The 20,314-nt window shown below is 41.5% G+C and overlaps 1 protein-coding gene across 1 annotated transcript in view; it reads right to left on the reverse strand.

Annotated features, from left to right (window-relative positions):
• Positions 1 to 1,453: 1,453 nt before the first annotated feature.
• LOC135178174 (cytosolic phospholipase A2 epsilon-like) overlaps positions 1,454 to 20,314 on the reverse strand; it is a 38,868-nt gene continuing 20,007 nt past the window's right edge. The window contains exons 9-21 of the mRNA XM_064149208.1: positions 19,896 to 20,062; positions 19,692 to 19,778; positions 18,533 to 18,570; positions 16,365 to 16,512; positions 15,301 to 15,437; positions 13,758 to 13,980; positions 12,081 to 12,195; positions 10,190 to 10,327; positions 8,847 to 8,954; positions 7,631 to 7,822; positions 6,687 to 6,853; positions 4,693 to 4,879; positions 1,454 to 3,800 (exon numbers count right to left, since the gene is read on the reverse strand). Coding sequence (XP_064005278.1) covers positions 3,592 to 3,800; positions 4,693 to 4,879; positions 6,687 to 6,853; positions 7,631 to 7,822; positions 8,847 to 8,954; positions 10,190 to 10,327; positions 12,081 to 12,195; positions 13,758 to 13,980; positions 15,301 to 15,437; positions 16,365 to 16,512; positions 18,533 to 18,570; positions 19,692 to 19,778; positions 19,896 to 20,062 — 1,916 coding nt within the window. The 3' untranslated portion in view covers positions 1,454 to 3,591. The remainder of the gene's footprint in view (positions 3,801 to 4,692; positions 4,880 to 6,686; positions 6,854 to 7,630; positions 7,823 to 8,846; positions 8,955 to 10,189; positions 10,328 to 12,080; positions 12,196 to 13,757; positions 13,981 to 15,300; positions 15,438 to 16,364; positions 16,513 to 18,532; positions 18,571 to 19,691; positions 19,779 to 19,895; positions 20,063 to 20,314) is intronic.

A 20,314-nucleotide genomic window follows, 5' to 3' on the forward strand; every position in this document is an offset into this window, starting at 1 on the left:
GTGTGGTTTGACTCACTTCGCCCAGTACTGACTAATGGCAGATCTGTAACTAATGGAAAGAGAGGGGTGGCCTTTTATCCAAGTGCTCAACTTTCTTCTTAGAGAGACCTCAAAGCCTGCAGAAACACATACTCTGGAGTAAGGTGTAGCAACAGTACATTAATTTAAGTGATCTGTGACAGTAAGTAGACAGGGTAAATGAAAATCAGAGTGACTTTGCCAAACATTTGCCAAATCATGTTTAGGCTTTCTGTACCATATTCCTGCCACCGTAGGACTCAGTGTGCAGAGCAAACACACTCCTATGGTGGTTTATGTCTACACAGCTTTGATCCCAGAGGGCTGGGTCTTTCCTCAAGTAATTGCATTCTTTCCCTCTTCTTTCCTACCACTCATTATTATTATTTTCATTTAGATGAAGAATCCTGCAGCAATGACTTTCCTTAGCTCCACCCTCTATGAGTACTCCTGGCACTTTCCAGCTCAGACTGATTCTGGCTGTAATCTAGATGTGTTTAAGCCCCAGCTTCTGACCCCTTCCAGCCAGAGGCAAAGCTCAGCTACAACCACACACCACCCTCTGTGCTGTCCTCGGCAGACCTGTGAAACCACCACCACCGCAGGATACTTGCCCCTGTAAGCACCCAGCTGACCCCTATGCCATTGAAAATGGTACAGCTTCCAGCTCACTGGAACTGATTAGAAACTGTAGCCACAATCTGCTGCATCTTCATCAGGTCGTAACAGATCAAAATCTGAGGGAAGGAACCCTTTGGCCTCCTCACTCTTCTGGTGCATTGTCCATGAGCAGAAATTACCCATTCCCTCAAGAAATCATGCTTGTTTAATACTGCTACCAGCCAGCACAGTTCCCCTTTGTGTGTTCCTGTGCAAACCAACAATAACTCCATGGTCAACTTGGTAAAATAAATTTTTGCCATAGGCTATGTTGCTTCACAACACCATGAAGGGTTGTGTCAACATACATGGCATGTGTCCTCCGTGTGCCAGCTGCAATGACGTAGCTTGATGAAATGCACTTTTCGTTAGGTCACAGAAAGCCCTTGGCACCATCAGCACCTTTCAGTCAGAGTTAAAGGCAGTGCTTGATTACATCACCTCCTGGAAAGGTTAAGCTGTAAATCAGGCTGTCCACCAGGATTGGAGCTCCGAGGCTGTCCCTCCCACAGTGCCAGTGGCCAAAAAGCTCTCATTTCCGTGAATTTCATTTAGAGCCCACATTGGATACAGCCCTTGAGAGAGGGACCATGGCTCACTTTGTACCCCTGCAATTTCTCTGAGACCTTCCTTTGTCCACAATGCTCACAGCAAATCTCTTTTACGCTCTTTGCAGAGATAACAATGGTTTTGTTTTCCTGGAACAAAGAACACACTGTGAACCTGGAGCATGTTCCTGAAATGCCTGAAGATGGGGAGAAAGGCAGAATTTTCATTTTGTGAACAAGCCTTTATTGTCTAGTTTTTAAACACATTAAATATTTGCATCTAAATAACATTTCTTCGGAGCTGGAGGTGGCCTGAGTTTATGACCAAAAACTGTGTTTCTTCTTTCACAGCAGGGATTTCAGGTTCGAATGGAGGCAATTCCCAGGGTTATGTGCAGAGCACGTAGCACCGTTTTTTTTATTACAACTAGTGAACCTACTATGGAACAATAACAACAAAAGCTAGCAGAAATTCAAAACCTAGAAAGTTTTAAATGCTAATATTCATGATCTGATCTGTAGGCTTGCAAAACCAGGCTATAGTTGTACAAAACAAAGGTAACATTTGGTTTGACATAATTAAATAACAGAAGTGTCAGCCAAAGCCATTGTGAACCAATTTGTAAAGATAATTCGTTGTTGTTTCTTGCCAAAATGGAAATCCTCAGAGTGTGGTTTTGCACCAAGCCAAACATGTGATTTGACTGTGAATGAAAGCTGTTATTTTCAGGTGGGGTTCCCCAGGCCGACGAGGTAGGCAGTCTATTAAAAATCAGCTGTGTTTCAAAACAGATACATTTTGTAAAATACTAACATGAAATGTTTCAACTTGCCCAAGCATTTTCCCCTGGTCTATTTTAGCGCCAGATTATGCTATCTAGTTGATAGACTGGGTTTTGGTTGTTTTGGATTTGGTTTTTATCTGAAAAGACTATTGGTTACAAATTTTCCCAGTTGCCATTAGCACACAAAACATATTAATGAAAGAAATAATACACTAATAAAAGAAAAGTCTTTTCGTTTGTACTTACTCCTAAGTTAAAAAGGTTCTTATGGTTTTCTAATACAAACAGCTCACCTTCATCACTTCCAACAGTTCAGGAAAGACACTTTGCAGGAAAGGGAAAAAGAAGAAAGTTGAAAAATGTGAATCCGCATCAGTGGTTATTGGAGGGTTGGTGCTAGAGCCCATGAAGGATCTGTTCAATTGCTTTAAGGTGGTCTTTGTTGTTGCTTTCCACTAAGTCCTGCTAATCTGCACGGTTTGAACAGGCAGAACTAAATAAATCATAGAATGGTTTGGGTTGGGAGGGACCTTTCAAGGTCACCTAGTCCAACCCCCCTGCCGTGGACAGGGACATCTTTAACTTGATCAAACTGCTTAGAACTCTGCCCAACATGACCTTGAAATAATATTTTTTGACAATGAGCATATGTCCTAAACTGTTTAAACAAATTGCCCTGAGTAAAACTATGAAGTTTTTATTGTCTAGTGAAAGCAAATATTTCATTTCAAGCTTTTTTAAAAAAGTAATTAAATTTAATATGAGAACTGGGGAGTATAAATTTTAGGGTGTTTTATTTTGAAAGCTTAAAATTAAATGTTGACTTTTTTCGTGTACTATCACAAAACAATCGAAAGTGACAGAGGAAATTTAGAAGTGTCCAAATGACACCTTTTGCTTTAGAAGATCTTTTAGATGAAATATTTTAAGCCACTTCCTCCTAAGTGGCTCCTTCTCATGTAAGTATGACTCAATCACAGCCCAAGATAGCCCAGCAGGTGGATAAGATTCATGAGGCTGGCTGTGGGAACACACTTTTCTCTCTTACATTTCCAACCTCTAGAGCTGCTCTTCAGGACACTCACAAAACAGAGTTGACTCAGGGATCCAATATCAGCTTCCAGTTGTGCCTCAGGTTTTCTTCGTTTTCCAGGGCTAGATGCACCTAGTGTTCCACAAAGAAGAATTGTAGGGAGTGGAAGGTTTTACTCCCTTCTTAAGGTGTGAATATGTTACTGTAGCATTGTGGTGACAGAAAATTATTTTCCCATCTCTCATACACAAAAACAAGTTAGGCTTAAAGCAACGCTATTTTTAAAATCTAGTAAGAATTTTGGTAAAGAGTCTTCTACAGACAACCTTAATTTAGGGAACCAAACATGTGAAAAAATCCCAGGCAATGTTTTTGCCTATAGAGGCCACTTCTTGTGAATGGAAAAAAAACCCCAGCAAACCACAGAGCAATCTGGGGTTGCTCTGTCCTGTAATGCAGAATGGCCAAGTGTTTGAAAGCGATGTCCCTCCTGCATCCTAGGCCTTGAAAAACTCCTCTGAGAAGATAGGAGCAGCTGGGCACCTGATTAGCACATATTTTGCCTTCTCCTCTGGATTGCTATCTGCAAGGCCTGCATAATCATCTGAGAGTTGTTCAGGATGTTGTATTCACTGAGGTTCAGCAGCCGCTGGTAATTCTCATCCGTATACCTGACTGCAAACATGCAGTAGGGGGAACAGCGGCTGGTCAAGTCCAGTTGTCCTCCCTCCATCTCTGAGCAACAGCGCTTGACACCTGGAGAAGAGAAGTTGCTGCTATGATCTGATATATGTCTGAGCCAATGACAGGCTGTCCACAGGAGCCCAAAGATGCACTTTGCTTCATAAGAAAGTTCTTATCGTTTAAATACACAAATAATGTAGGTCATGTATCCCCATCCCTAGCCAAGAGAACATTGTGTGCCTGAAGTAGGAAGGAGAAGTGAGGGGTGGTGCTCATCTACACTGACTCAGCAACATCTGTCTCATTACTGCCATGGATCAGTGAAAGACATCAGCTTGAAAGGGGACTCTAATAGCTGATGCCAGTACACTGCGGGTCTGCTACCAAAGAGCAAAGCAATTGCATCTTAGCAATTGGCAGTAAAGGAGAGCAATACCAAGCAGGTCACATGGCAGAGAAAGAAGGGCAGGCCCCGAGCAGAGCACAGTGACCAAAATGACCCCTGAGCTGATGCTGTACCAAAAGAAGATGCACTGATCTTGACATTGCAGGAGTTGAGCCTGAGAGTCAGGTTCTTGCTTCACCATCATTCATACATGGCACTACGCCTCCTCAAGTGTAGAATGAAATTCCTGAATGACAGACAATATATGTAGGGGAAAATAACCTGTGAGAGCTGTACTTCTCTCAGGAAAAAGCTTTTACAAGTAGCTAGCAACACTTTATGCTATAAATGGGAGTGAGGTGAAGGTAAGCATCACCCAGAAGACAAAGGTCATGTCTGTCCTCTTAGTGCCACAAGGATGACATGAATGAATGCAGTAGCTTTGGCAGCGATATGGAAAAGAAGTTCTTCTGTGAACCCAGCTGGCAAAGATAACCAGCAGCAGAGAGAAAGGGTCTGAGTAAGGTAAACACGTAGTGGGGTCTTTTGTTTAATGTTCTACCACTGCTTGTAACTTACCAGGTGCTTTGTACTCTCGAAAGGTATCATTCACAAGGGGAAGAAAAATCACAATTGGACATCCTGGTATATCTGAATCTTGGAACATGTAGCACTCCTTCAGATTTTTCTTATCTTCATCAGTCAAAGAAATTTTGGGAAACGGGATTTTCTGCTCTGAGTAGTATTTGCACGCCTTATCTAGAGTCTGGAGTATCACAGAAATGGTCAGCATTGGAATTTAACTTGGCTGTCTTACAGCCCCCAAACTGTTTCCTAGTATTAAGGTTTAATGACTCATATCCATAGGGTGAGGTCATTCTTATCAAAGGTTACTCTACACATAACTATCATACATAGGAACCAGAATACTAATCACAAGCTGTGAACACAATTTCAGAGTTAGAGAATTTGCAGAAGATAAAATCACAGTGGAAACAAACAAGCTTAAGGTATCTTATTCCATGCTTGGAAGTCAAGAGTTAGGAAAGTTATGTCTGACCGTGCAATTATGTCTCTACCTGTGCAGGCATTATGGCATGTTGTTAACTGAGATCAATGTTTACTCTGAAGGTCTGAAGTACTAGGCTATGCTGTACCTTTTCCCTGGAATATTTAATGCTATATCATGTCCTACTATGTATTATGTTATTTACTCTGTGCTGTCTAGTAGTGCACACTAACAAAGAGGAAACAGTTTCTACTACAGTGCATAAAACTGTAGCAGATTTTCTTCATTGAATTAGGCAATCTTTGAGGCTGGCATGAAACTTCATTACACGAATGGCTCATGCATCTTGCAGCTGATTAATGATAGCACAGCTCTTCTCCATCACAAAAATAACTGCACTTAAGAAAGCCAAGATGCTTAATAGTGAGCTTCAAACTAACCTCAGTTCACGATGTATAAAGATGCACACTTCTCTGCAAGGCTTTCACTCTAAGAATCTGCAGTTTCTGTGGGCAGATGCTTGCCATTGAATTTCATATTTGTCAGCCCAGAATTTCTCTACCTCTGACTATCCACTTTAACCCCTTTTATATTCCAGCCTAAGTTGGGAGACATTGCTTCCTCATCTTTCTGCATATTACAGTGTGTGCTAGTTTGAAGCAAGCTGGAATGTTTTGGTAAAAGAACTAGATAACGGGCAGTGAAATGAAAACAATTGATGTCAACTTCTCTCACAGTCACGCTGAGAACTCTGGGAAGAAGAAAAAAAAATTTCTCCATTTTTGTTTCTCACTCTTGCTTTTGCCTTAGACCTGGTCACATCTCATTAACCCTGCTCCTACTAACCTTGCTCCCTAACCTCTTGGCTGCACCTCTTTTCTTCCTGAGAACTGGGGTAAGGTTGAGAGGGCAAGGGGAGGTGTTGGGGTGGTTTGAGAGCCCCTCCTGGGGACTCAGGTTTCTGGGAGGGGAGTTGTGCTTTTGTATTGTTTATCCTTTGTATATTTCTGTATATAATTGTATATAACTGTATATATTGTAAATAGCTGCTTGTAAATTTTGCTAGCTGTAAATAAATTGCTTCATCTATATTCCCAGGGTCCGTCTGAGTTAGCTGGGGCAAATTCAAAAGTGTGGGAGGGGCGGGGTAACCCCCAAACCATCACACAGTGCATGATCTGGAATCCTGCTTGACTCTGCATAAAGCAGAAGAGGCTCTTCCCATCATTGTGGAAGAGACCATGTTGATGTCCTCTTGAATCACAGAAACATTCCAGTTGGAGAAGATCCCCAGGATCATCAAGTCCAACTGTTATCCTTACTCTACAAATTTCACCCTTAAATAATGATGATGCAAAGATTAATTCAACATATTTGTAAACAAGTAAGAGACACTGCAGGAATGACAGGAAGAAGGAGGGATAACATTGATCAGCACAATGAAAACGTTAAGAGAATGCAGTAGTTAAAAAATGAGCAGCTGAAATAACTGGTTCTAGATGCTGCAGGCTGGACATTTACAAGCAAATGTGGAGACAGCACAGGAAAACAAGATTCTCCTCACCAATGTATGTGATCCGGTAGTATAACTTAAATATATGATGACATCCACTTTCCTCTGTGGCCTTAAAAGTGGTGCACTACTGGTATTGATGAAAAACCCAGCATCTATCATGCCCAGGTGATCGGGGTTTTGCATCAGCTGGTTGGGACGCGAGTCTAACACAGTGTCTGAAAGGAAAATAATGCTTAGAATAAGAAAAGATCCATAGCTATTTAGACTGGAAAAGGAAACACAAGGTGGAAATGACTGTCCCAAAGGCTTGGTTTAATATAATTGCCACACCACTAGATTGTCAAATATGTGTGGGAGAGACTTCAAGATGCCATCTAGGTTCCTGTTCTGAGAATTCTTCTGTGTTGGCAATTCCAGGCAATGAATTCCAGTTACTTGTTATGCTCAGCAGAACCAGTAAACTGCTTCTAATATTTAGCTTGAATCTGCCTTGCTCTCTTTCAATTGTTATTTCATCTTTTGTACATCACTGATCTGAAGAACAAAATATTCCTGTTCCTTTTTACATTTGGATTTATGCTTCCCCCTCAGTCCCCTCTGCACTACAGACCATCAATCCTCTCCAGCTTTCTCTCACAGGTCTTATTTTCTGGGGTGTTGCAAATACATCTGAAGTTAACAGCACAATCTTGCCAAATTAAGTTTTCTCCCATGTTCTCTCCACTCTTTGATACTTTGAATTTGGTTCAGCCTGCTGCCATCCTACCCTTTTTGTCTGGACCACATCAATCTCAACTAAAGCACATATACTCACAGTTGTATTTAAAACCAATCTTAAGTAACTGGAAACACTGAAGTCTTAGTCTCTTCTCTCCACTGAGGAAAGAAATGTTCTTTCAGGAGAGACTTTTTCCTCCCTGCCAAGCCTTTTCTGAGTTCCCCACCCGAAAACCACCTGAAAATGTTGCTGTTAAAACATTACTCCCCAATACCTTGCCATCGACGGAAGTGCTCATTCTCCATGTAGCTGTCGTGCAGCTGGTAGCCTTTCATGAAATTGTGGTGCTGGGCGACAGAGAAGCGGTCGGTCAGTGCTCCCCGAAGGGCGTTGGACAGGGGGCCGGGAGGAGTGTACATGCGAGTCTTCAGCTCATGGGGTCTTGTAGGCAACACAGGGTCTTCATCTAGAAGAAGGAAGATACGCTGGTGACAGGTTTGCTAATTGATGTTCATTTCTGGTTGTCCCCTGGTATAGGAGATCTCAAGGGTTGTTCTGGGACGATTCACTAAATGCACAAATCCTATTCTGAAGGATAGGAGTGGCTGCTGGATAAAGCTCTGCCAATGGTCTTAAGCTTTGGCCCTAAGACAGCTCATCAGAAGGACTCTTTAGTATTGGAAAAGAGACACCTTAAGGGAATCAAGCAGCTTGGAGAATGTCTCACCAGAAAGAAAGTTACATATCCTCATGGGAATATGTCATGAATTACAGGCAGACATGGAGAAAATGAGGCAGAATCACATACTCCCATTTAGTCAGATGGGCAACAACACGATATCATGGGCTCTAATGCCACTGCTATGCGAGAGCATGTGAGTGAAAATGGGACAAGGTGTGGTTTCCTGAAATCAACCTGTTTTGCTAGACCAAGTGGCTGACAGTGCAGCAGCAGAGACTTGGTGGTTTCCATGATTGCACAGATGCATTTCTTTATTTTCAGGATGTCTGCAATTATAGTTACCATCTTACTAAATGGTTTAGCAATAAACTCATGGGTTCTGTGTTGCTTCAGAAAGTACCCTCTGAGTCTTGTTTGTCTTTATGCCAGGATGAATCCAGTGCAGTAATTACTGTGCTGAGTAATTACTGTGATACTGTGATACTGTAATAAAGTAAAACATCAGGAAATATTGATTAACCAATTGATATTCAGGTCTATCTCTGCACAGTTGGTAAAGATAACTTTATTCCCTGACATTGATTCTTGGTTCTGTATGGCTGAGTGAGAATGGGCTAACCCAAAACAATTCCAGAGAAATGGGTGAATAAACCTCTAATTATGCCCCTCCTCTTTGTCTTTACAGTGGTTGGGGAAGTCTCTGCTTAGGAGAATCCTCTGATGCTAGTTTCAATGTATTTGACAAGATAATACCAAAAATTATCTAGAAGATTAATGAAGATAAATGAAAGGCTTAATAATTTCTCACCAACTTCTTCTATTTTGTCTTGTGTCCATCTTTTCCAGAAGTCCTCTGAACTATGGGACAGTCCCCAAATTTGTAATAGGTTCACAGAAAATATACTACTCCACATACCTGTAAAAGGAATTAGTGAACACATGACATATTCTAACATGAAATTGCCCTTTTCCTTCTATTTTGACATCCTGTATTAATTACTGAATGATCTCAATTAAAATGTTTCTATGCTTTTGGCCTGTTAAATTTCCCTTAACTTTCTGTGGCATTGGTTCAGGTCATGCTGTTGTCAGTTCTGCACCTGACCTACTTCATGGCTCTGCCACGCAGGAAAGGGAGAAGAGAATGGAAGAGAAATAAAGGATGGGTAAAAAAGCTCATTTGAGAAGTGAAATAAGAGCCCAGATAACAGAGACATCACAAAAACATCCTTTCCATCCCTGTCTTGCTTACTCTATCTTATCTTTTTATGCTCTGGTCAGCTTTCAGACACCCTGAAATGCTCTTCAGCCATTTGGTTTGTAAGAGAAGATCTCACACCACAGAATGCAAAGGCTCATAGAGGCAGTGGGATCCTGTTCTACTGTTCACTCTTTATTCCACCCAAGATTGCCCTTCCCTGCCTCCCCAGAGGAGCACTGGTGGCTTTGTTTACAAAACACAATGCAGCCATTTCATCTGCCGTTGTAAATTTAATTATGTCTTCTAATTGGACTTCTTTGTTTTCAGTGGGGTGCAGAAATCTGCACAGCATCACAGTCTCTGGAAAAGTAATTTTGTCAGCAGCAGACCAGGTCAAAAGGGCCAGCATAAGTGGTAGTATTTCAAAGATATTCTTTAGGACTATGGACTATTTAGTATCAGAGCATGTCTGCTGAAAACAAGGAGCTTCTAAGCAGCGCATATGTAAGAAGAGATGACTGGAATCAAACTTGCACTACTCTGTGTCCACCTGCCACTGATTCTGACTTAGCAAAGGGATATTATTACCCCTGCACACAATACAGCTGCAGGTTTCCAGCTCTCACAAATTTTTCATAAGATGGAGTACATTCAAAGAGGAATCAGAAGAATAAGCAAAGAGCTACTCCTTGCAATGAGAAAATTAAGGAGCTTTATCTATTCCACCTACAATACACAATGTTAAAAACATTTGTCTGTACCAAGACAGTGACAAGAAACTGGAAAAAATACGTGGGATATTTACTGTGTTCCTTTGGACACCGTACTACACTTTCTGGAAGGTGATATCACGGCAACATGTAATATGTTAGATCAGAACTTCTACCCTCTGGTTAACAGTGTTGCAGCCCTGCAAAGCGCCTCTGTGCCAGAACCACTCAATACATCACCTTGAAGGTAGCAGATCCGGGATTCGGGGAGCTTTTTTAACAAGCGACCCATGAAGAACTCACTTCCAAAGTTCTCTGTGCGGATGAAGGCGCCGTACTTCAGCAGTCCCACCTCGAAGGGGGTGAACTCCACCCACTCTGCAACACAGCCACAACGGGACACTTAGAAGGCTCTCAGACAGGTGTGGAAAGAGAAAGGGTGTAGGCTGGTGTGAATTCTGCTTGCTGTGCTGCTTTTGCAAAGTCGTGCTCAGGTAGCTTAGCTCGGATGTTGTGAGAATAGGGCTGCAGGAACAGTTACGCTGCACATGGCGGTACTGCTGCTGCACAAAGCACTCCATGTGCATACACTAGGCCAAAGCTCTCCACTGTGCAAATTAGCCAAAGCTAATTCCACTGTTGTCAATACAGCTAATTTAACTTCCCCTGAACAATGTGATTATGTACTCAACTATTCAGATGCAAGTTTTTTTAAGAGGCAAATCAGGCTCCTTGAGTGTGGTACTGAGAAAGACAGAACTAGTCACAGAATACTGAGAGTTGGAAGAGACTACTGGAGATTTTTTATCTAGTCCAACCCCCTGCTAAAACAGATTCACCTAAAGCAGGTTGCACAGAAATTCATCCAGACAAGTTTTGAGAGTCTCCAGAGAAGGAGACTTCACAACCTCTCTTGGTAGCTTTTTCTAGTACTCCACCACCCACAAAGCAAAGTTCCTCCTCATTTTTAAACGCAACCTCCTGTGTTCCAGTTTGTGCCCATTGCCCCTTATACTGTCATTGAGCACCACTGAAAAGATTCAGTCTCTATCCCCTTTGCACCTTGCCTTTAGATATTGATAGGCATTGATAAGATCTCCTCTGGTTTTTCTCTTGGGGCTGAACAACCTCAGGCCTGTCAATCTTTTCTCATAAGAGAGATGCTTCAGTGCCTTTAGCATATTTATAGCCTCCACTAGACTCTTTCCAGTAGTTCTTTGTCTGTCTTGAACTTGCAGTCGCAGAACTGGACACAATTCTTACAATGAGACCTCATCAGGGTGAAATAGAGTGGGGAGAGAATCTCCCTTGACCTGCTGGACATACTCTTAATGTACCCCATGCCCTTCTTGGCCACCAGGGCACATTACTGGCTCAAAGTGAACTTGTCCACTAGAACCCCAGACCCTTCTCCACGGAGCTGTTTTCCAGTAGGTCAACTCATAACTTGTGCTAGCAATATAGGTCTGTTCTTCCCTAGTTGCAAAATCCTACACTTGTCCTTGATGAACTTCAGTAGGTTCCTCTCTACCCAATTCTTCAGGTCCTTGACTGCCTCAAATATCCTCTCCAAGTCACGTGTAATTTTCTGATGCAGCTGAAGTGTGAGTAAGGATTGAGACAGAAAGGTCTTGGGTTAATTTTTTCACCTCAACCATAAGAAAAATGTATCTGAATTTCTTCTCTGCCTTCTCCAGATGCTTCTCCTTATGGGAAAATAATAACCAAAACAAGGAGCAAAGCAAAGATTTATCTGGGAGTAGAATGGATGCTGTCACAAGCTGTGTCATAACTATGTGGGGTTTCTTCATATTCATATCTGGGCATTGAACAGCTTGAACAGTATTTGGTTCTCAGGCAATTCCAATACCTCTTATTCTGGGTAAATCAGATAATATTTTTTAAATGGCCTTTCTGGCAGGATTTCATCTGCATCTGTCTAGACAGTGAAATGCTGATCTCAAAAAGCTTTTGTATTAAAGTGTTAAGGCATGGAGTTGCTGGTTATTTCTCCATTGAGAAAACAATCCTGGTGTGTTAGTTGCTCTAAGTGCTACCCAGCAGAGAAAATCTAATGTTAGGAATTCAGACACCAGTTTTAGCCTCACAGGATCTGAAACATCATCCTTACCTTTGAAATCATTGGTGCTGTATTTATCCCGGACGCTGACCGATACATAGATGGGCAGTGGGTTTTGGCCATCACACAGTGCTTCTTGCTGGTCTGAAAGTCTGTGGGAGTCTTTCTGGTTTTGAAGAAAAACAGTTGTGTGAGAATATATGGAAATGGAACATGATGACTTTGATGATCGCAGTGCTAGAGCAGCTAGATGGCTCCAGCAACATGTGGGTGGTGTCAGGGCAGCTCCATTGCAGAGAGCACTGCAGGTACCCACCAGTCAGTGACAGACCAGTCTCCTGGGGACTGGCCTGACTTTGTGCACACAAAGACAAGGAGAGGGGAAAATTACTTCTGCATACTGCCCCAGCAAGTAAGAGAAGTAAGCTACCTCTTAGGAAGAGTAGTGTCATGAGCAGTCCTTGCTCTCCTGGGTCTGAAGCATAGAATGGTTTGTGTCAGAAGGGACCTTTAAAGATCACCTAGTTCAACCCTTCTGCCACGGGCAGAGACATCTTTAACAAGATCAGGTTGCTCAGAGCCCTGTCTAGCCTGCCCTTGAGCGCTTCCGAGTGGGGCATCTACCAAAAGAATCCTGGAAGGGAGCCTTTCAACACATTTGCATTGAGTTTCTTTTGTTAGTACATGACAGCCATCACAGTCTGGCCATGCACAGGAACTGGAATTTGGCAGCAAAATGTTTGTATTCCACACAGCTTCTTTTCTGGAAAAGGATATTCTCATTGAAGAAGTTTGTAAGAAAAGAGAAAATCTCATGAAGTGCTCCAGATCAGGTAGTTCTGGTGGATTAGATTGAACTTCATGGTTAGATAGCAACGGTCAACACTGCTTAAAGAAAAAGATACTAAGCTAGATTGTGAGGAGGAACTCATCTAGCTGAAGTTAAAAGAAAGGCAGCTGTTCATCTTACATCTTGGTTTAACATACAGCGTTCCTCTCTGAATGTGTTTATTTTCTATTTACATAGGTATAAGACTATACCCAGTATATCTATCATATAAAAGAAATAACTAAAGCCAAATGCCTGCAGCATGTCTACCCTTCCCACTTCCCAAGAGTCAGAACACACATCTTTGAATGGTGGTCTAGCAGGAGAGAAGAGAGAGTGGAGTAGTGTTTTGTAAAAATAGAAGCCACTTAAAAAAATAATTAAAAAAAAAAAAAAGGTGGGAATGCAAATCTGTTATTGCTTGTAAAAAACAGTATAGCTTGAGACAGCTACCATCCAAGCTGTCCTTCTCAGCAAAACTCAAATACGTACTTGCCTCCAGTGTACCTGCAGATCAGGTTACCTGCCAGTGGGTGCAAGCACTCTAGCTGTTTCATGCTTGTTTTGGATTGTTTTCACACTGATGAGATTGTCTTGGTTTGCATCTTAAACTCTTTTTGCATGTGAAATCTGCCTTTTAGGTAGATTGCCCAAGATTGCCTCCACTTCTATTTAAATAACACATAGAGTTCAGATGGCTGCATCCACAACCTTTTAGATCAATATATAGGATGTCCCCTAGGCAGACCATTAAAGAAAATGTGAAAACCTAAGAGTTTGATAACATGGAGAAGTCCAGTCTGTTTTGAGGTGCATTCTCTGAAGGATTGGGCTAGTTTCCTCTCTTTTCACCAAGAGGGAAATACATTGCACTCTAAGAAATGGAATATACATCATACCCCATCATTTAGTAAGTACTCAATCATGAGTCCCCAAAGATCTATAAATGATGTCCTGTATCCCTCTTCTTTCCTCTGACAAAGCTGCTTGTTGTAGTACTTCATGCGATCCATAGAGAAACAGCCCATCTTGCATTTAGTTGCTTGTTTCTGGGCCTCACCAATATGTGTGTCTAGGTCCTTCTGTGACCAGTAGGCATCTCTGTATAAATTGGCCATAGTCCTGCAGAAAGGTAATGCAGAGAGGAAAAGTCAAAATTAGCAAAAGCTCACTTTAATTACTATGGTATGTAAGAACTTCCATTCTTACATACTCTGGTTGTGCTCTGCCATCCAGCAGAATGAGCACTCCAGAATTTCTGTGACTGTTCCAAAGATGGTTCTGAAGGATAAGGTGTTTTTTCCCCTAAGGTTCTTGACTTTAAAAACATCCCAACCAACAAAAAACAAAAAAAAACCAAAAAAAACCAACCTCAGAAACTAAAAAAAACCAAAACAAAACAAAACAAAAAACACAACAAAAAACCCTCCCATCCCAAAAATAATAATAAAAAAAAAAAAAACACAACAGAACCATCAGCAGCTTAAGGGATGAAACTGGTAGGTGTGAACTGTGGAGCATTTGTTAAGCACTAATTAAGCAGAAAATGATTATGAATTTTCTTGTTTTGGAGAACTATGAATCATTTCACACCAGCTTCTGCCTCTTGGTTTTGTATCAGTTACTGTTAATCTTACAGTATTACTACACTTTATTTCAATGCCATCCTCTATTTTACCAACCTTCCTTAAGCCAGCATTAGACAATTCTAAGTTCTGTAAGCAGGGAATAAACACTGCCCAGGGAAATTCCTTCCTTTCCTAAACTGGCAGGGTGCAGGAAAAGTGAGCGTTGTCATAGAATCATAGAATCAACCAGGTTGATCATCCAATCCAACCTAGCACCCAGCCCTATCTGGTCAACTAGACCATGGCACCAAGTGCCTCATCCAGTCTTTTCTTGAAGACCTCAAGGGACGGTGCCTCCACCACCTCCCTGGGCAGCCCATTCCAATGGGAAATCACTCTCTGTGAAGAACTTCCTCCTAACATCCAGCCTATACCGACCCTGGCACAACTTGAGACTGTGTTCCCTTGTTCTATTGTCCTGCACTTTTCTCTGTATGACAAGTTAGAAAGCAGAGCCAGCCTCAGAAGTTACCATGAAGAAAAATAGCTAGGATATCAGTAGAGAGAAAAAGAAGAATGGTGCTATGGACATCCACATTTACATCCACAGTAACTACTTAGAAATAATTTTGACAAGTGTAATTGTCATACACATATCAAACTGCTGCAAACACGGATTTGAGAAGCACAGTAAAGAACTGCTAACAAAAAATGATGTGTCAGATCAAGCTAATATTTAATAGCTTGTTACTAAGAAAGTTTGTTTTTCCTGTTAAGATAGTCTCATAATTTTATCTGCTTTCAGAAGCTCCTCTCTTTGGAATTATCACCCTCAAAAAAGGCAGAGACTAGCCTCCTGCACAAGCTGGCTTACCATGTGGTGCCAGACAGTCCACTGATGTATGTTACACAGTCCAGAAGATTTAATTTCTTGAGTCCCTTGAGGCTACCATATAGTCCTGTCATTGACTTCAGTCCTCCGCCTGTTGTGATGATAGCCACAACGGGGACCTGTTGAGCAGAGGAGAGTGGGACATTCACACCAACAGCATTCGGTGTTGCACCCTGGACTACAATGGGATTGAGCTGCTACACCCAGGCCATGGTCTCAGAGCCCAGGTTCAGTTTTGGAAGGAAAGTGTCCAAAACCAAGCAATAACTGCTACCGCTGTTTCCTTTTGGATAAACATGGGTTCAGAAATGAACCTGAGTTCTTGCCCATCTCTAGGAACAGCTGAGACACTGGTGAATGAGAAGAAACCCTTCTTGGATGCAATGTATTTGCATTTCTCACTGCTTTGACACTTTTCTCTTATTTCACACATCTGCTAAAATTGTATGAAAATCCATGTGCCATCCCTGTGAAGAAATGCACTCAGTTCACACCAGTGTTGTTATGCTACCCTCAGTAACGATGTTGTTCTTCAGTATCATTAAGTGACTTTAACATAGTGTTTTCATATATAACAGTACTAATGAGAAATATCAATGTGTTAATGATAATTAACACTAATATATAATTAAATTACACTTATTTTAAGCCATTTTAAAACTGCAAGAAGAGGATGTTATTATGAGACATTTATCCTAAACTCCCATGAAACTACAAAATTTGAACAAGGGGAGAAGTGTTTGCTGTGCAATGTATTTGATATGCACACAGTGTTTCTGAACCAAGGCAGTAATAGCACAGGATGGCAGGGATGAACACATCACAAATCTGATTAGTTCCAAATTGACTGTCATGATGGATGCAATTACTGCCACTAGTGGTTCTTGCAATAACAAACCTTGGCAGCAGAAGCAAACATATTTGAGAGACATGGACAAACTGGTACTCGTACAAGACATACAGGGCCCAGTTTGCTGACCAGTCATCTAGAAGAGTACGTGAAGGCACAAGAATTTCAAGTTCTACCCCAGCCAACTCACACATACTTCAAAATCCTGCAGATCCTGTTGTAGGTGAAAAACATTTTTCAGGGCACTTGCTACATATTTCCTTCTTTTGCCTAGGAAAGTCATCTCCTCAGAACATAAGTCAAACCCAAAGCGCATGTCCAGGTCTTGTGGGCATGAACAATTACTAAGACAAAAACAAGCAGATATATTACATATTAACACATCCATATCAATCTTAGAGCGTCAGTCAAAGATACTCTACAGCACCTTTCCTTTCAAATAAGGTGATGCAATGTGACAGGAGCAAGAGAGCTAGACAAACCCTTGAATTCTGTTATTCTACTGCACATTGAGTAGAAGCTAAGGTAGGCAATGTGACTGGTGATTCAGTATCTACACATGTGCTCATTCTGACTATTTTTAAAAGCAAGAGAACTTACTGACATTAGTAAAGTTAACCAGAGGCATTATATGCCTGACATCTGGTGATAGGACACAAGGGGAAGGCTTAAAACTGTGTCAGGGAAGTTTTATATTGGATACTAGGAGAGAGATCTTCACTATAAGGATGGCCCAACACTGGAGCAAGCTTTCCAGGGAAGTGGTCACGGGCCCAAGCCCATTGCCATTGAAGAAGCATTTGGATGACTCTCAGATATCAGATTTAACTTTTAGGTTGCTATCCATGGAGTCAGGCGCTGGATTTAGAGATCTTTGTGATCCTTGTAAGTTCTTTCCAATTCAGGATATTCTACATTTCTCTTACTGAGAAACAATCCACAGCATTTACAAAGGAACACAAAATTTAAAAGACTATTCTAAAACTGAAATAATTGCAAGTTTAGAAAATTCCTCTGAATGATTGAAAGTGAGTCTACTGCGTCCCATTTCACGGGATTTTTTTTTTTTTTTTCTCATTCTAAATCCAAAATAACCCCCAAATGTCAAATGGTCTTTCCAGAGTGAGTAAAACTACTTCTACCGCGAGTGGGAGAGCGTCTCCCTCTAGTGGCGAGCAGCGGCTGGGCAGGAACCCATCCCCCCCGCCTGACAGGCGCACGTATCCCTGTGACCGTCTTCACTGGAGCAATGACCTAGGCGACATCCAGCCGCTGGGTGGAAGCAGCACTTCAGTCGGTCAAGACCTCACCCCACTGCTCTGGTCTGCTTGTATGTTGCACAGGCTACCTCAGGGTCAGCACCGATGGTTGTATTTCATGCCGACCTTGACTGAAGAATTGCAGTAACAGTGCTCAAAGGAATATTCTGTTTGCACCAGTTTTGAAATTTGCTAAGATGGTCCTTAAAACTTCACTGCTGTAGCTTATTTCCCTGGGCGTTTGTGTTTCTCTACCCAGTAACCTCTCTTCTGTCGTTTCTTGCCCCGTGCCTACAAGGCATCAAAGAGCAAGGTATCTGGTGTCATGTCTTGTGGTCAGAGCTACCCACGAACTCCCTAGCTGGCCAGGCACTGCAAAATGGCAGAGCTTTGCTTTATCTTTCAGTGGCAGACCTTCTCCATTCTACTGAGTCAATAATTTCAACAAAACTAGTAACTGAATTTATTGATGAGATTTTTCCATCATCAGATTTAAGAATTCAGAACTCAGAATTAAACTATTTTCCTCTTCTGTTTCCTCCTCAGGTGCACATACACACACAAAAGAGTTGTTTCTTCAGTTCTGTGTGTTATATGGATAACAAAATACAACTTCATATCTACTGATGAGTATTCATGAGCCCATGTGTAGATACTGAACCACTAGTCACATTGCCTACCTTAGTTTCTACTCAAAGTGCAGTAGAATTGGACATAACAGAATGTAAGGGTTATCTCCACTAAACACTGAGAGTTAAGAAAAAAAATAAATGTCAAAAATTTCTGATCAAATTTAATGTTTACTCCTGTCTATTCGGAGTTTTTAGTAGGCTCTGGTCTTTCAGTGAATTGCAGATCTGACATAACATTCTGTAGCCACAATGGAAGGGATCATTCTGAAATAAATAGGTATTTGTCAACATTTCTTGATTAAAGCCACATCTTTCAAAAGCTAATGGTGTATAATATACTGTACATGTATTTTACATTAAATTAAAATCACATTTTAGATTTCAGGCTGAAGATGCCTGCTTCTCTCAGTTCCATGTGACTTAATATCGACATCAGTAACCCAGGTCTTTAGGAAGAGAAGGAGATCTCTTACCAGCTTTGTGCTGTCACATTCAAGTCAAATCTTTTCTCCTGGAAAACAAGAATGTGTGGTGTAATTTTTTTTTTTTTCTCCATTTAAAAATTCTTATTTTCCTTTTCTGTCTTGGTGTGTGAGCTTTATTTAAACCCCAGCATGGCCTGGCAACTGCAATGTTATATATGTGAGATCTTGGCATGTATTTCCAAAAGCATTCACTTATCCTTAATGGAACAGCCCTACCCACAGATCCCAAATGCTTCCAGGCTGCAAAAAACATTAACAATCTTGGTAAAGGAGGTTCTTGAGACTCATGCAGTTTCCTGTGTTAGTCATAAGCAGCATCCTGAAGTACTGTTTTCTGGATGTTTCCCATTCTTTATGCTCTAAAACACACCCCAGATCTTTGACATCCTGCCCACAGTCTCACAATGAAGAGACTGTAAGTTTGTGTTTGCTTTTGCCAAGATTTCATCCTGCCTTAAAATTATTACTGCAACCTTCATATTAACTACAAAAAGTCTTCTGTTCTAAAGGGATGCTTTAATGGTCCTGAAATCACACATTCCTCCATTTCTTCACAACATAACAACTAATATTCAAACAAGCTTATCCCTAATAATCTGGACACCCAAAGATATTTCTTTGCAGAAACATAATTTTTATAGTAAGGATCTTTTTTTGTATTAATTCGATTCATTATTATACAGCTCTACATCTATTTCAAGCAACATTCATGTTATATTCTTCCAAATCCTTATGTTATGTCTAACATTCTCAATGTACTTTGATATACTGTCCTTTGAAGTACGTGGTTTAATAAGGGCAAGTTTATTTACTTTTTTCCTAGCTTGCATCCACAGAGCAACTTTCAGTTTGGGCCCCAAGCAAAGGAGGGGTCAGTGCTTTGGGTAAATAAGGAGAGATGTACTGAAGGAAGCATCACCTTTTCTAACACCATTGTTGGTCTCTTTATCTATTACTGGCACATTATGGAAACTAACAGAGGGACAACCTGCTTCTGTAGAGAAATAAAGTTCATGTTTGTTCACGGTCTGAGAGTAAAAAAAGAACACTTCTGAACCTCCTAGGGTCCCTCACCTGGGACAATATTGTGGAGAATGGTTTCTGATTGAATGACCTTTTATTTGTAACAGCTAGAAGTGATGCTCACCTCTGCAATGGTTGTTTTCCTTCCCATGGGCAGCGAATTCAGCATCACAACTGGGGAACCCGTCTCTGTACTGTACTTACAGGACCACTGGGGAAAGAACATGCTTTAGGACAAAACCAGTATTGGGTTGGCCCTCTCCCCCTCCTCCTATTTTCTAAAGAGGCACTCATGGTCAGTTGATCATTAAGGCCACTTGCAACATACAGGGTGATAGCGCCTCTTCTTCGGCAGCATGACATCTAGTGTTGGCTCCGTGTACTTGATATAGTGGAACTTGGTGGGACCTGATGGGCAGGCTACTCCATTGGGGCCCAGCGTGATATCCTGTGTCCCCTCAAAGGAGCCCTTCACAGTAAGGGAAAGTTCTTTCTCTAAGGAAATCAAACCAGACGTCATGAGAAATGTCGCAGTGATTTAACCTGAAAATTGTGCTGGCTTCATTAAAAGTGGGGTGCAGGTAGCAGAGCTGTAGAGTTTAGAGCACAGGTTTGTCTAGTAGGAGGCACTCTGAATGGAGTACTGGAAGCAAAGGGAAAGGAGCAAAGTGGGAGCAGTTTTCACAGAAAGGGGACTCTGAATGTGCTCACTGTTAGAACTGCGGTTTCAACTTCAATACAGGTCTA

Source organism: Pogoniulus pusillus, chromosome 1 (genome assembly GCF_015220805.1).
Source record: "Pogoniulus pusillus isolate bPogPus1 chromosome 1, bPogPus1.pri, whole genome shotgun sequence".
Lineage (NCBI taxonomy): Eukaryota > Metazoa > Chordata > Aves > Piciformes > Lybiidae > Pogoniulus > Pogoniulus pusillus.